The following is a 17,245-nucleotide window of genomic DNA, read 5'->3' as shown; positions in this document are numbered from 1 at the left end:
AACAAACCTGAATCTGATGAACCCTCCAGATCTAACTACCAGTTTATGGAAAGCTCAGGGAGGAAACACCAAACACTACCACAGAGATACAATTAGGGAAAAAACAAACAAAAAACAGACTATAAATACTACAGGACAAACAACCTTGTTTCTTCAACAAAAATTTATGAGGAAAAAAACAGAGAAAGGAATGAGAATCTTTATTTCAAAAGTCTTAAGAGATGCTAACCATTTTAATATATAAACCTTATTTGAATCCTGATTCACAGAAACTAAAAAAATTTTTTTTAAATTGTGGAAATTTAAGCATCAATTCCTTATTTAATGATTTTAAGAAATTATTATCCATTTATTGTGATAACAGAGATGTGGTTATGTTTATTAAGAGTCCTTACCTTTTTAAAATTAAACTTTTCATTTTCAGATAACTGTAGATTCCACATGCAGTTGTAAGAAATAATACAAAGATTATCCATACCCTTCACCAGTTCCCCAATGGTAACATCCTGCAAAACTACAGTACAATATCACAACCAAGATAGTAACATTGATACAGTCAGACACGGGACATTTCCATTGCTACAACGTTCCCTCTCATGTTGTATAGCCACACTCTCTTCCTTCCTACCTACACCTCCTTCTCTAACACCCAACCAACCACAAATCACCTCTCTAATTTCAAAAATGTTATTTTAAGTGGAATCATACTACGCAACCTTTTGGGACTGGCTTTTTGTACTCAGAATAATTCTCTGGACACTCATCCAAGTTGTTCAGCGTATCAGTAGTTGGTTCCTTTGTATTACTGAATAGTATTCCCTAGCAAGGATGTACCACTTCATTTAATCTCCATGGGCTGAAGGACATCAGAATTGTTTCCATTTGGACTATTACGGATAAAGCTGCTATAAACATTGGTATAAAGTCCTTGTTTTTTAAAGATACATACTTAAATTTGTATGGATGAGATATGATGTTTCAGATTTGCTTCTAAAAATTCCAGATGGGGTGAGATACTAAAAAAGTAACATTGGCCATTAGTTTGTAAATGTATTATACTATTAGCTCTACTTTTGTATATGTTTATAATTTTCCATAATATAAAGTTTAAAAACAAGAAGACAGTAAGAAACAATTACCTATCTGACCACTTCCACACCCACATACATAAACACACACATCTTCAAGTAAAATTGAAGGTATGCTTTCTTATCTTATGACTTTTAATTTGTGCCAAGATCACAGGAGTTCTTTACCTAAAACATAGAGCCCACACCTGCAAGTAATCATTATTGTAACATTCATTGTACCACTTTGGGCAGATCCAACCTAGGCATCTGTTAACTTTCTTTCAGAAGTTCTTTATTAGGCTACAGGGTTGAGATAATAGGTAATTCATAATGTTGGACAAAAGCAGGTAAGTAATCACCATAATCAAATGTATGAGATTCATTAGTGGCTTGTCGTCAAAAGAGAGGGTTCATGTCTGACATGAACAGGTCCTTATCATCAAAACAAATGCTGAGAGAACAGAAGTGTGATTACTAAAGATGAAGAGCAACAAACTATATGAGCACAATCAAGCCTGAAGATGAAGTGAAATGCATTTTATATTGTGCGAAGGCTGCTTTTGTTTTTAAGCTGCTCTGAAGGACAGGATATTATTATCATGTTCAGTCTGCGAGCTAATGGTTCTTCAGGGTAATCTGCAAAATGCTTTCTACTGTTTGATGCCACCACTAGTCTATCAGCTCATTCTCCCCTAGTGCTGTATCACAACCTCCCCTTCCCCCAACTGAGGACACTATTTTTTTCTCCACGTGCGGTTTTACAAAAATGAAGACCCACTCTCTCAAGGATCTCAGGCAAAGAAGAACATGTAAATGCCAACCCATTAACTAATCTACGATTAAAAGCCAAGACCGCCGAAGGAGACATTCATGATGACTTCTGAATGCCAAGTAATGCAATGGCGACAAGTGAGTTTCCCTGGCTAGGTCTTTAATGCCCGCACATGCACTGTGACGAGCAATTCTAAAGCTTAAACAAAGTTTGTTGTCAAAAGTGGGATAGCTGTCCACAGATCAATTCCCATAAGACAAATCCCAAAGGAACACCTAACCGTTCCAGTTGTGTTGTAGTTTGGTTATATCAACCATCTGTCCCATTAAGTGAGCCCCCGCACTTGGGTGTTAGAAATAATAATGCTTTTTGTGATTGGATTTGATCATTACTACTATACTATGTCAGGTAGGAAATGATGGTCCACTAACTGGCTGTCCACATGACACTTAAGGATCTACAAATTAAAAGATATTAGTCAATTCCTTTAAAAACAATCAATGTACAGATTGGTTCATTTTGTTGGTTTAGCAACTTAGAAGTTCTATCAATAGAAATCTATTGGCAACATCATATTAGGAAACTAAGAAAATACAGTTGAGTACAAAGTCTTGTTCATATGTCAAGTCAGAACAGAGACACATAGAATTAAAACCCAAAATGACATAGATCACCAGGAATTGTGCTATAGGCTTGCACTGAGATTAATAACAGGACTGGTAGTGACAGAAAAGGGAAAGCATAAGAAATGGGCTCAAGAACATAATGTAAAATGTAAATGAAAAGAAGCAGAGAAAAAAGGCACTAAAGTTAAATGCGGATGTACTTTGGGATGTCTTTGGCATCTATCTTCTGCCTCTAACATTTGCCATCTTCCTTGACTCTTACAACCAAACATTTTCTGGGTCCTGTGGTTCTGACACTACAGTCTACATTTTTAGACAACCTGTGGTCCCTGGCAAGACACTGGAAGTTGAAACTCTTAGCACTCACCTTGATGCTTAAAGGCTAAACGCTTTGCATAAAATAAAATGTTCTTGCCAAAAATCTTAACGATGGATTTGCTTATATATCTCATTCTTCTTCTTCAGTGCAACCACCCATACCTGGTCTACAGAACTGGGTTTCAGAGGGGGCCATTTCTGTGAGCTGAAGTGGTTTCAAGAAAGGAACATGAGAGAAAAAAAGGAAATATAAAGACAGAACAAAGGCAACAGGGAAGACAAGTCTGGAAAGAATTCCAAGAACAAACTACACAGGATAGCTTCTGGGAAATGAACAGCCATGTTTGGCAGGAGCTGAGACTGTGTACAGCAGAGTACAAGATAAGCTTGAAAGGGCAGGCTGGAGCCAGGGAGTGGCAACCACTGGAGCCCAGGTGAGGCATTTAGACCACATGCCATTGGCCTTTGGACAGCTACTGCAGGTTGGTGCATAGGCAAGATATGCACACCATGTTTAGGATGATGTGACTGATGATAGGTGCAGGGAGGAAGGAGCATAAGACCAGAGTTGTGAAGCCTTACTAACTGTTCCAGGTAAGGCTAGAGGACTTGATCTAAGAGGGCAATGGTGGGAAGGGAAAGGAAAGGATTAACTTGAGGGGCTGTGTGAAATATGCATGTACTTAAACCTAGTTTTGTCCTTAATTAGAACCTAGAAAACGGTCATTTGCAGTCACTGTCAAAGAACTACTTACAAGATGCTAAGGATTCTTATGTTGATTGGGAGGTAAACTGTCATTATTATGATCAAACACATAAGAGGGCATAAAAATTCTAATGGCTGATAAAATCATTTTTAAAGGAAGCTTTGATTAAGCTTAACAGAGGCTGGGAAAAGATAAGATTTTTGATATAAGTAAAAATTATTTTTAAGGAAACCATGATTGGTTGCAAGGTGATGAGTATTTTTAAATTTCTAAAATAATTAACTGCTGATTTTAGCAAGGCAGTAATAATGACTTAATGATTGACAGATCTATTTTTCCCTAGTTTTGCAAATCTCCTTTTTATATCTACTTTTGCAGATGTATTTTCTCTACTTTTTTCAGATCGCTATTGCAAACCTATTATTAATCAAAAGTGAATTTTTTTTTGCAAATGTACCTATGAGTAAAACTCTGAAGCATTGTAGGTGACACAGGCTAAATCATGTACTTCTTAGTGAATACGCCAACCTATTTACTATTCTCATTTACTTAATACATTTTTATTGAGCCCTCACTATATGATAAGTACACTACCAATGCTGGGTGTACAATAAAGACAGAAAAAGAAGTGCCTGGGTGGCACGGTCGGTTAAGCAGCTGACTCTTGGTTTCAGCTCAGGTCATGATCTCAGGGTCGTGATATCGAGCTCAGCGCAGAGTCTGCTTGAGATTCTCTCTCCCCCTCTCCCCCCCACCAACTCATGCTCTCTCTCTAAAATAAATAAGAGAACAAGGTTCTGCCCACATGGGAATGCATAGTACAATGACAAAGAAAGACATTAATTAAAAAAAAACCTATCCAAATATATAATTTAAAATTGTGATAAGCATTATAAAGGAAAACTATGGGTTGCCTTGAGAGCTTACAACGGAGGAGAAACCAACTCTGGGTCTGAGAAGGTGTCTTAAAGGAAACTGTCTTTGAACTGAAATCTGTAAGGATGCAGAGGAATGAAATAGGAAAAAAAGAGTAGAGGAGAGAACTAGAAGAAAAGATGAGCAGAGGGAAAGAATCACATATAATAAAATAAAAATACTCTCTAACCTGTTGGGTAATGGTGTCCCATGGCTCCTGCAGCATCTGTGTCTTATAACACTCATGGATTCCTTCCCATATGTCCTTCAGAGCTAAAGGTCTTCCATCTGCAAAAGTGCATGGCAAAGACCATCAGTCAGTAATCCATTTGACACAATGATGTTTGGTGTTTATCTAAAACTACTAGAAGAACGTTATGATTTTTTAAAAAATCTTTGCTAGTACACATATTACTTATATGTCAAAAGAGTGCCATATGAATTACTATTTTCTTCCTGAGGGAAATTTAAACATTCAAGCTTCTCTCCTTTGTAACCATCTAGCAGTTAAATTATCTGCTCATTCATTGCCTGTAGGAATTCTGCAAAATAAATAAAATCCAAATGTATTTTAGAACTGATAGATACAAGCACAGGCAAAGGACCAGGTAGACAGACTCCCATATTCACAAGGGTGCACTATGAACACCTCTGAAATCTTACTATTTCCTCGAGTTCTTAAATCAAAGACGTACACGTTTCTTTCACTCTCTCATTGACTATCTGTAATGTTCAAATCACTCTGTTGAGTACCATGGGGAATAGAAAAAAGGAAAGCACACAGTTTCTCCTGGTACGAAGCCTACCATCTACTAGGGAAACTATGACAAGTATATCAATAGTACACTAATACTAAAATACTGGGTAGAGAGTGGTTGTTGCCAAGAGGAAAACTGCAGTTCTCCGACAGTACAGAGGAGGGAGACATTAACATCCAGTGTTTGTGGCAGGTGGAGAAAGGGAATTGTTAAGGGTGGAAGGACATGAGAAGGAATTGGCATGAAGAGATTAGGGAAGTGGCTGTATTATTCACTATTATTCTAGTGAATAATAATTATTTTTCTTTCTTTAAACAATTCAACAATTCACTTATATTTCTAACAATCACAACAATTCACCTATATTCATAACAATCCAAATAATGTATTTCATGAAGACCACTATGGCACTAGGAGAGAAATAGGTATCTAAATTTGTAAAATAAAGTAGAAAGAAGAAATTACCTCAAGACTTTGAAATCGCACACTGCTGGACAGAGGGTGATCTTACTACTAGAATTTAATGCTACTTGGCCCAGAGCTATCAAGTCCTCAGAACTTAGGGTTGTGCTCGCTTAGGCAAGTGGACAATAGCATTTAAAGAAAGCTCATCACGGCACCTGGGTGGCTCAGTCAGTTGAGTGTCTGCCTTCGGCTCAGGTCATGATCCCAGGGTCCTGGGTCAGAGTCCCACATTGGGCTCCCTTTCTCGGTATCTCTCTCTCTCAAATAAATAAATAAAATCTTCAAAACAAAAAAAACTAAAACTAAAACTGTAACACTCTCACTCCTGTGAGCTTTTTTTTTTAAAAAGGAAAGAAAGAAAGCTCATCAGTATATCAGATCATTAGACCCAAAGAAGTATTTGGTCATCAAGTGCAATAAAACTTGGGGAAATAATCTATCCCAACCCCTAACGCCCCCACCACAAAGCAAAAGGTATTGTACTCAGATTCATGGAGTTTAAGTAGAGATGTAGACTGTAAGAAAAGAGCACTGGACTTGGAGCCCAGGCTGAATTTGAATTCTGGTGTCAGCACTTAACTCTCTACGTGACTGCAAGTTATTTGGCTTTTACCTGTAAATGAATATAATTATCCTTCTCAAATCCTGTTCATGTGAATGGGCTTGCATCAGTGAACACACCCAGGACTGTGTCAGGCACACAGTCAGAGCTTAATACCTAGTAGGTATCTCCTCCCAGCCCCCACTGCACCACTTCAGTACTTCCCATACTATAAAGCTAAAGGATTCACTTACAGACCACTATTTCTTAGAATTTTCTCATGTTTCTACACCATGCACATTGTGTTTGATGACATAATATACTAATACCAGAGGCAGGGCATTTCTCATGTTTGACCAGAAAAGTTGAACTTTTCCTCAACCTTTATTTTCAATAAATAGCAATAGAATATTTTGATACATTTTCAATAAGTATCTTCATCTTGGCATTTATCTGTGGCAGGAGACCATTATCTTTTGATAAATAGTTTTATTCCATTGACATTTCCATGTCTGTAAAATGAACAAGATTTATTCATCCAATTAACATTTGAATGTCATGTTTAGGTACAAGTTAAAAACAAGCTGCCTTCAGTATCTGTGTTATATTGTTTTCTGAACACATTTACAGAGCAGGGCCAAACTTTGCCCTTAAGATAAGCACTACATATCTTCAAAATACGCACACGTGTGTGTGTGTGTGTGTACTGATGTTGGAAGAGGGGGGTAGGGTCTTAAGTACTTCAATGTCAAATGGTAAACCAAATAATCAAATTATAAAAAGATGACATGCTTTTAAAATAATTTTCAGATGTCGAAGTTATAAGAAATCAAGTTGTAGGATGGGGCGCCTGGGTGGCTCAGTCGTTAAGCGTCTGCCTTCGGCTCAGGTCATGATCCCAGAGTCCTGGGATCGAGCCCCGCATCGGGCTCCCTGCTCTGAGGGAAGCCTGCTTCTCCCTCTCCCACTCCCCCTGCTTGTGTTCCCTCTCTCGCTGTGTCTCTCTCTGTCAAATAAATAAATAAAAATCTTAAAAAAAAAAAAAAAGAAAGAAATCAAGTTGTAGGATAATAAAATGTTAGAGCTGGTATAATTAAGGCAACCAAGGTCTTGGGAAACATACATCAGCCAAAATTATGCAGCCAGTTCATGACTGCACTGGAGCTGGAATTCAAGTCTCAGTGACCTTCCTGCCATCCCCGGCAACCTCTGGGGGCAGGTCTCAGTACCCTTCCCGCCATTCCCTGCAGCCTCTGAGGGCGGAGACTGCCCCTTTCCTTTCACCACTGCAGCCCTACAGTGTAGTTCCAAGCCCCACTCACACATTGCAAATGCTTTATAAATATTTACTGAGTAAATGATAAATGAAAGGACACCCTCCTTAACTTTATCTCCTCTAAGACAGAGAAAGGCTTTGCAGACTTAGAGAATGCTGGGTTTAATATCTGGCCATCAATAATGATTTTAATTTTACTCCTTAAAATATTTCAGCCTACAATCTAAGGATGGAGTAAGTGGTTCAGATATCACCACTGTCAAAACCCGGCATACTCTGCTGGAACCATTCATACAAAATGCAATAATCAGCAGCTACCAACAAGGTGGAAAGACCCAGAACAAATGTAACAGAATATTTTCATCAGATTTGATGCTACGATTGAGGGTGTGTGACATATGTTTTCAGAGAACCTCAGATTTACAGGAAAACAATTAACATCTTACAATGCAGGAATTAAAACAATGATCTGGTCAACTTAGAAATAACAGATAATTACAGAGTTAAAAATAATACGTTCAAACATAAAAAGATGCATCATGCTCCTACATGCATGTTTGTAAGAGGGCTACCCACTTTCTAGAAAGAGAAGAGTGTTTTCTAAGTGAATAGATGTGACTGTATTCTCTAATGCATTTACAGACTGTTTAAAAATGCATGTATTAATGATGATCAAATGAGCACTTGTGCAAGCTACTATGACAAGAGTGCCAATCTCTCCAGCTTCTGCTGACCATCTACACTGCAGACAATCTGGCTAATATAGCTTTTTCTCTCACATACAGATATGACAATAATGACTCTGATGTGGGTTCTTTTCTCTAAGCCTTTATCATCAACTTGCCCAGTCAACGCTCATGCCTTCACGATCAAAGACATACAAAAGTTAGTTTTGTGATCTTTTATGCTAAAACAAAAAATTTTGACCTAATCAGCAATTTCTCCAAAACCATGTCATACACCACTGACACACAAAATATATTCAAAATATGATTGTGATTCTAATTATTTCAAAACCAAATGGAACCTTCATTAATTCCACCGAAACCATTAAACGGAGACCATCAAATATATTTCAAAAATCACGTCATAAAAGTAGAGCTTAAATATTGCAGAAACTTGAAGAACTTTGCGATTTTGAATCTATCTATTTATGAAAACCGAAGACCCAAAACTTTAACTTAAAATAAACTGTGGGCATAAACAAATCCTTGGTTAAGCTCATGAAACACATTATTATGTGCTTTCATGTTCAGTTGAAGGTATCTTCAATCAGAAACTTTAAGCCCTGTTAAGAGGGTCTATTCTTTTCTGTCTGGCCTCAGTCAGAGGTGACATAAGCATACTCAATCAACAACTCCCTAGTTTTAGACCCAAGATATTCAACAGCACCAATTTTAACATACTTGGAAATCTCATTAATCACACTGAGGCTGAGAAGCTCAGTAAAATCCCCTGCATGCTTGAAAAATTGAAGCAGAAGCTGAAATAATTTCAGCAGCAACCCACAAAGTAAGCATGGCAAATTAAGGCCATTTATTTAACAAGTGTTTATTGAATGCCTACTGTATGCCTCTATCTCCTGGAATGATGATACACATTTGAGCTAAAGGAATATTCTGTCAGCAACCTAGAATGTCAATGATAAAAGAAGAAGAGACACTGGATGAAAAATAGAATAATTAAAAAGTACAATCTTTAGCAACTGCCAGTAGCGTTTAATTTAACAATTTTCATATAAAATCTCTCAATTGAATAATAACCTACATGTCAAATAATCTATATATTACTCAAAATGTGCAGCTCTCTAAACTTCTTCCTTATGGAGCACAACACAAACATTCATCTATCCAGGAAAGCTAAAATATAGTCTCTCTCAGGTAAGAAAATAAATTACCTTCTCATGTCCTCTTCTGGCCTTGGATCCACTTAAAATCTGTGTTGCTTTTTGTATATATGGTATTTTGCACTAATAAAGGTTAGAATAAACCTTTTGGCTAATTAGTTCTCCCTGTAGTTTTGTTTCACATTTCTCTAGCATTTTCTTCTTTAAAACATTTTTAAACCAGGGCTTGATTTTTCAATGGGATTCTATTCCCATCGTATGTTTTAAACAAGCATCCTAACTCCCCATACTATTTCAAACGTTTACATGGTTCAACAAATAATTCTTGTTAAATTTCCTCTATTGTTTGATTTTTCAATTTGAATATCTTTGTGTTAGTTAATTTTTCATTATTTTTCTTAATAATTTCCACTATTTGCTCTTAAATTTGATTTCAATCCATTGAATCTCTTTTTAATGTACCAAAGTTCATGTTCCATTCCATTATCATAGCTTTATAACTTTATGTAAGTATACGTGGCATATATGAACTTTCTTAAAGATTCTCTATGATCAAATAAATTAAATTATCTGTCAAATCATTTTCTATATTCTGCTCATTGTAATCATTAACGAGAATCATTTTTGCCTCAATCTTTAAGAACCTCTCCAATCCACCTTTTCTTTCCTGTTCAACAAGCTGCCTCACCTCTCACTTTGCTGGCAACCACTTCCAACCCATTATCTCTTTCATAATTTGACTTCAACATATCTTTCCAAATATCTCTTCCACAGTTCATCTTAAGGAAACCTTTACTTCAAACTGGCCTCTCACTGTTCCCCAAACATGCTATGCTCTCTCCAGCTTGGCACCCACCCTCCTCCTCTTCTCCGATGCTTTTTCCAGCCTCTTCAGAAAAGCCAACCTGTTACCTTCCCTTGCAAGTTGTTGGACGGAGCTGTGGATACTTTACTTTATTCTCCAACTTCCTCCAACTCCATCTTTCTGTTTTCCTGTTATTCTCTTCTAAGCACTCCAAAGACCTCCTCTTGTTCCAGACCACATTGAACAAGGCTCTTCTTCCTTCTCCTTGATTATTTACACACTGCTCTAAGTCCAAACTTTCCATTATTCTTCCTTTATGCTGGCTTTTATCGTGGTTTGCCTTTGAGAGATAATTATTCCTTGGCTATTTCTTTCTCCCTGTTCCTCCATGAGCATCCTTTAGGCATACAGCAAGTGGACAAATCTTCCACATGAAATATCTGGGTTACATTTTTAATTGTATACTCTTACTCCCCGGGCCAATAATAGAATGGATCTCCAGAAAGAACAGACATTCAGTTGCTGAATGGAAGAAATGTTTCCTTCCCTATTCAAAAGCAGCCCTTCTGACTAATTAAAGAAATATGTCAAAACAGTTCCCAAGAAGAACCCATATGTCAGCCAAAGAATTAAATATTTTGAAAATGAGAAGAACCATTTGGTCTCTTTTTCAATAGAGATTGAGAACAAAGGAAAAGAAGAAAGACAGGGCAGGAATAAATCAGAATTCAAACTGAAATAAATATAGAAATCTCTGGTTGTCATGAAAGGGAAAACTATGTAAGCTTAGGACTCTGGTGAAGCCCTAAGACATTATGTATATAGCTAAGGTTTTTCACTACGTTTCTAACACTTGCCACCAGCTTTTGACCAAAACCAAGTCCTCAATCAAAAAGGAAAAATGGGACATAAAAAGGTGCTGGAATGATGGGCAATACACAAAGCCTTTAGCATGATACAAATACTTCTTTAAAACAGTGTGCTTCAAAAACAGTTGGATAAGGGGAGTGGAAACAGTGAGCACTGAAGATGGCAGTGTTTTGTGAGAATGAACTTCATAAACTACAAAGCACTATTTGGATATAGGCTATTTATTACTACTTGACACGAATGTAGTTACCTCTTACCCACTGCTGGGTAACAAATGGTATTAAGTGTGTCCCACTACTTCCAAACTTCAAGTGGCAAAAGTAGTTAGGGAAAAAAAAAATACTGGGAAGGACTTATTTCTCTTCTTAAATCCATGTTACCCCCCAGAGAACCGGGCTCCTAAATGTCCAAGTAGTAGGAATGAGAGGTACTCAGCAGCAGAATGCTGGCGCAATTTGGCTGTTTTCGCCTTCAAGGATTGAATAAAAATATGTGTTTATAGAAGTGGGGCAGCTGCTCCGCTAGTTTGGATGCCCACCCTTTGAGTACTCAAGACTTGCCATTTTCCTTAGTCAACTACTTCTGTAGTCTCTAAGAAGTATCAAACTGGAGAGTAAAAGTATATATAGATGTTTTGGGTCCTGAGCTTCCTGGAGACAACAGCATCACTCTCTTCCTTATAACCCATCAGAGCAATTCAAATAAGGCCCGATCACACTGTTTCCATCTTTGGGTTGTATGCAGAAATGGTTAGAAATTCCTCATCATTGGTTCATTCAGTAAATACTTGTTGATACTATACCTCAGCAGATCCTGTGGATGTCAAAATGAGTAAGACAAATAACAAATGTCACATATGTATTACACACACACACTACCATGAATTAAGCTTATCACTTTGTAGGTTATAGGTACTCGCTATTAATTTCCTTCCTCCCTCTTTTCACCTTACAGCTCCATTTTCTCGCTTACCATTTCATAGGGGACAAGCAAATAATTCTCTTATAGTGAAACTTGCGATATTATATACGATATGATGTGAAATGATGTGGTATGATGTGATATGACACGGAAGTGAAAAGAGCAAGTGCCATGTTAGCTGAGTCCTGGGCAATAATAGGCCTGGTGGACACTGGCCAATACAGAGGAATAAGAAGTAATCACAATTCAATGGATTTGCATTTCAAGAAACACAATAAATATTTCTTCTGGAATCTAAACCAGTTGATAAAAGAAAAGGTCATGTCACTTAAATGTGAATTACTACTACTAATTGCTTTACTTAAAAAAAAAAAAAAGGTAACAGAAGAAAAATCAGAGCAGAGCAGAGAAACTAATTTTTACTAACAATCAAATGCAAAAGAAATTCTAAATATCTGTCCAAAGCAGGGCTAAGTGAACTATTTCTGAAGCAACAAAAAAGACCCCTGAGCAAGAAATTTTTATAATCATCCTCTTTCTAGGTCGGAACTCTGTTAGAATGAGACAAAGAAAAATCTGGACCTGGAATAAGAGGAAGATGGTAGGAATCCATTCACCACACTGACAGAGATCTGTTTAACAAACAGATGGAGGGCCAGAGAAATCAGATAGCACAGAAAAAGGGAATGGATTAAAGGGAATAAATGAAAAATTATGACTCCAGAGTAAAGGGTGAAACATTTTTAGAACATCCATTAGGCTAAGTTAGTAGAAAAGAGAAAAGAAATTCTTAGAATATGATAAAGGAAAGAACCATTTTTCATGTTCCTCCAAAAGAAAACATTCAGTATGCTTTGAAAAATTAAATTAGATATTTTAATTTACCTGCGTAAATACTAAATGAATTCTGGAATTTAAAAAAGTCCCTAGTGCTCATTCCACACCACACAGAATGGGGAGGGAGGAACAAGGAAAGCTGCCATGTAAAATAAATGACTTGTTGGGGTTTTCTTTTATTAACCATAAATAAAGGGGGTCTTACAAGTATATAGATAGGATCCAAGAAAGCAAGTGCGGTATTTGTTTGTTTTTTTGTTACAATTTTTCTTTTTTTTTTAAGGAACAGAAAGCCATCATAAAGAAAAGATCCCAGGAAGTCTACAAATTTCGTTAAAATATAATTGGACTTGCAGGAACAATCACTGTGCTGTACTGTAAGGGGAGCTGTTGGCACATAAGAGCAAAGTACACGTCTGAGCTCATCCACCAGCCTCGGCAAGACCCACTTCCAGCTAGAAGCAGTCATGTTTCAACACCTCCGACTCCCTAATGCTGACAAGCTCAACAACTTGTTTTGTCTCTGGGAGCTCTTCTCTGGTGATTAACTGCTTATGGTGAATACTAATTATAGGAAAGTACAGTATTGAAGAAGTAGTGTCCTATTTCCTTTACCTGCAGCCTCGATGCGTCTTCAAATCTAGAAAGGTACTAGGTAGAGCCACTGCAAGCCAAAACCAAGAAAAGTATTTCCCCTCCCCCATGGTAAATAAATGTATCCCCTTCTGCTTTTTAGGATAACAGAGTTCACTGACAATAAACCCCCTTAACCTCTGGGCTCCAAACTGAAGAGAATTACAACAATAAGGTGAGTGTTTTAAAGGCCTATAATAATCATATGGATAAATCTGCAGCAAGAGTTTGTGAATTAGTAACTATCAGTGTCCTCAATTCCCCATGTCCCATGTTGAAAATTTACCCTAAATTGTCAGTTCTTAGGAACTGCACCTCAGATTAAAATCTTCTCACCAGGGAGTCTATGAGAATTTGTTCTTGTGTTTTAAATCCTAAGTGCTTGTTAAACCGCCAACACTGCAAAATTAGAGACCATTAAACAATATAAGGCAGCAAGTGATTAAATCTACCAAATACACATTCAAAGCAGCTTAAGCTACTTTTTAATTAAAAATAAAATATCACTGGCTAAATTCAGATGTCTTAGCTACCCAGAAAAAGTTAGAAGGCTGTTCAAAATGCAAATGCTGCTGATAAGGCCAGAGAGAAAAGGAGAAACAGGGTAGGGGGTGGGCTGGGGAGGCAGCTCCTCTTGTCCTGAGCCCAGGGAGACAGGGCCTTGCAATGCTGACCGGGTTTAGTCAGAGGACGAGAAGAGGGAGTCATTGCCGCGCTACTGGGTGAGAACTCCATGTGGCTGCTGATTAAATAAGCTTTATTAGCCAAGGCCTCAGAGGAGACAGGGTGTTCCACCTTCTTGGCAAGGGGAATGAGTTGAGTAACAGCATGGCAGGAAGCTACGGCACTGGAGATGTATAGATGGCCGAAGGAAATGTTCGTGCTATTTTTAAATACAGCTTGAACTATTTGATAAACCGTTCTTGAAATAATTATTAGCATTTGTGGAAGGAGACATGGGGGCTTTTGAGTTAACAGAATCGCATAGGAGTGAAAGACATTTTTACTGTAAAGTTAGAAGTACATAAACATTGTAGCTTTACATTGTTCCTACATGTTTAAGGAAAAGAAAAAGGGCCAGGGGCTTAGTCAACGTTGGGCAGGAGGCCAAGAATCTGAAGATCAGACTTAAGGCTGGGATGATATCATTCACTCTGAAGTCTTGATACTCTTTCTAAAGCATGAGAAAATTTACTGGTAAAACCTTACCTCACCCACAGTTTTCTTATTTTTAACTCTATTTTTTTTTTCTCTCAAGAATAATTTTCTAAATCTGCTTTCTGCCTTATATGTAAATGTTATGAATTTACATCTAGCGGGCGACATGGTCTTACCTAAAAAGCTTGCCCTAAAGTAAAGCACAGGCACTTGGTAGCTACAGGAGTATAAGACATGATACTCATATTTAATCACTTCGCTTCCCGTTGTGGTCTCAGTCACTTCAAAATCATCCAGGGGTAGCTCTAAAGCCTCCTGAAAACAAAAACAAAATGTGTGTGTCAATAAAAAAAAAAAAAGTACATTAACACAGAAAGGGAAAGAGGAGGTTTTCTTCTGGCAAAATAACAGTTAAATAAATATAGCACTATGAGGTAAGGAAAAGGGAGTTTCCAACATTAATGTTTAACATTTGAGTCCTGGGTAAATAGTAAAACCAGAAAACATTAGCATTAAGTAATTCCAGATTGTTTTTGAGAGACAAAGCAGCTCTGGGTAAAGAAACAGGAAGGAAAAAAAAAAAAAGCAAAAGATCTATTGCAACAGCAACTCTGAAAAATCTTTACTGTACAATTTTAGCAACAAGATGATGGCTATACAAGCTACCTTCTTCCCTACCTGTGAAAGCTAAAAACATCCTAACAATTGAACAAGAGGCTGTGAAATGTCCCTAAAGATTCTATTGTACTTGCCAAAAGATGATTCATTGTGTGCTGAACAATTCCCAGTTCCATTTTGAATAAGAAAGTTATTTTGCAAGAGGTTGAGTTTGTTAGGTACATTTCAAAACCTGAGATGAGTCTGTTTTCTTTATTATTGTGCTATCTGTGGCATATTTCTATGATAAATCTTGATATTTACGATAGAATAGATGGCAAATACTAATGCCAACTTAAACACGGTTTTTGTAAGCAAAGATGGTTATAGCTAGCTCACTTCCCACTAATCATTCTTTACTGAGGGACTTTTTAAAAATTATTTGTGGGTGTTTCTGAGGAATTTATCTTAATGTTTGGAAGCAATTAATTGGACATGTTGAGTCAGAATCTGGTTCCATCCACACTCATTTATTTGGGTTGATTCGGGTTGAAGAATTTCCTTTGAAATTAAATTACTAAAAGGAAAGAAGGTTGGTTTGGCTCATTTTTACCTCTCATTAAAACAGTAACAACAATGAACAATAGGAAAGAGTTACAGGAAAGATTTCAAACTTTATCAATATGAAATAAGGTTTCCTGTGAAGATAAGTAAAGCCACAGACTACTCTCCAGATCTGTATCTGCTTTACTAATTCCCCACTCACAGTCAATTCACTGGGGGAGATACTACACTAGATAAATCACAACGGAAGATACTTACAGAACAGTTTTCACTAAACTCCAGTAAACACTATCAATTAAACACAATGAATTAAATAACCAGAGAGAAATCACTGAAATATATAGTCCAGAAACAGAAAGTTCATACAGTAGCAAGAAAGAGATTTTTCTGTTTGTTTATTTGATTTTTCATTAGGCAAAGTTACCTGTATCTCCTTTAAAAGCAGTTCTTCAAACCAAATTATTTCTTTTTGGTCAAAGCTTAGGTTGTTTAGCATTTATAATTTCCTTTCTTTTTTAACATTATAAAGCATTATAATGTCTTCGTGATAAAAAATCATTGCAGGGGCACCTGGGTGGCTCAGTCAGTAAAGCCTCTGACTCTTGATTTCAGCTCAGGTCATGATCTCGGGGTTGTGAGATGGAGCCCTGTGTTGGGCTCCACACTGAGCGTGGAGCCTGCTTCAGATTCTCTCACCCTCTCCCTCTGCCTGCCCCCATCCCTCCTTAAAAAAAAAGAAAAAAAAAATCATTGCAAATACTGTAAAAGTACATAAAATAAAAAGTGAAATTCCCCTCACCCCAGCACTTCTATACCTCTGGTATGTATCCATTTTTAATAGGTCAGTGTGTATTTTTCCAGACTTTTAGAATTTTTTGGCCTACAATCACATACGGACATATACATCCACCCACACACCCTAGATTTATTCATGATGTATAGGGGCGCCTGGGTGGCTCAGTCAGTTAAGCCTCTGACTCTTGATTTCAGCTCAGGTCATGATCTCAAGGTCGTGAGATTGAGTCCCAACTCAGGCTCCGCAATGGGCATGGAGCCTGCTTAAAATTCTCTCTCTCTCCCTCTTCCCTCTGCCCCTCTCCCCCTCACACACACACACTCTCTCTTTAAAAAAAAAAAAAAAAAATCATGATGCATATACATATATTCCTTGATTTGATTTTTTTGCTTTTCATTCATGGACATCTTATCATGTCCTGCCATATCAATGCTATAGATTTTGCTTTCTTTTAATGGCTTTATTGTATTCCATTACATGACTATGCCATAGTTTATTTGTTTCTTTTAGCATTTCCATATTGCTAGATATTTTAGGTTGATTATAATTTTCTGCTGCTACAACTAATACTGCAATACATATCATAGCATATATATCCTTATACACCTCTATTTTTCTGTGGTAGATTCCTAAAGGGGGCATTATTGTATGAAAGAGTATGTGCGTTTTAAAGTTCAACAGACAACTGCCAATCTATCCTCAGAAAAAGACTGCATCGATTTATATTCCCAGAAAGAATGTAGGAGAATGTCCTTTCCCATATCCCATAA

At 37.2% G+C, this 17,245-nt stretch overlaps 1 protein-coding gene across 5 annotated transcripts in view; it reads right to left on the bottom strand.

Annotated features, from left to right (window-relative positions):
- Window positions 1-17,245, bottom strand: part of ATG10 (autophagy related 10) — a 227,760-nt gene that overhangs the window by 66,970 nt on the left and 143,545 nt on the right. For all 5 annotated transcript variants that reach the window (XM_021699641.2, XM_021699633.2, XM_021699648.1 and 2 more), the window contains exons 4-5: window positions 14,695-14,833; window positions 4,599-4,696 (exon numbers count right to left, since the gene is read on the bottom strand). In XM_021699641.2, the coding sequence (XP_021555316.1) occupies window positions 4,599-4,696; window positions 14,695-14,833 (237 nt within the window). The remainder of the gene's footprint in view (window positions 1-4,598; window positions 4,697-14,694; window positions 14,834-17,245) is intronic.

The sequence above is a fragment of the Neomonachus schauinslandi genome, chromosome 7 (assembly GCF_002201575.2).
Source record: "Neomonachus schauinslandi chromosome 7, ASM220157v2, whole genome shotgun sequence".
Taxonomy (NCBI): domain Eukaryota; kingdom Metazoa; phylum Chordata; class Mammalia; order Carnivora; family Phocidae; genus Neomonachus; species Neomonachus schauinslandi.
The sequence above is the reverse complement of the archived record's forward strand: the minus strand, read 5'-3'. Positions and strand labels throughout refer to the sequence as shown.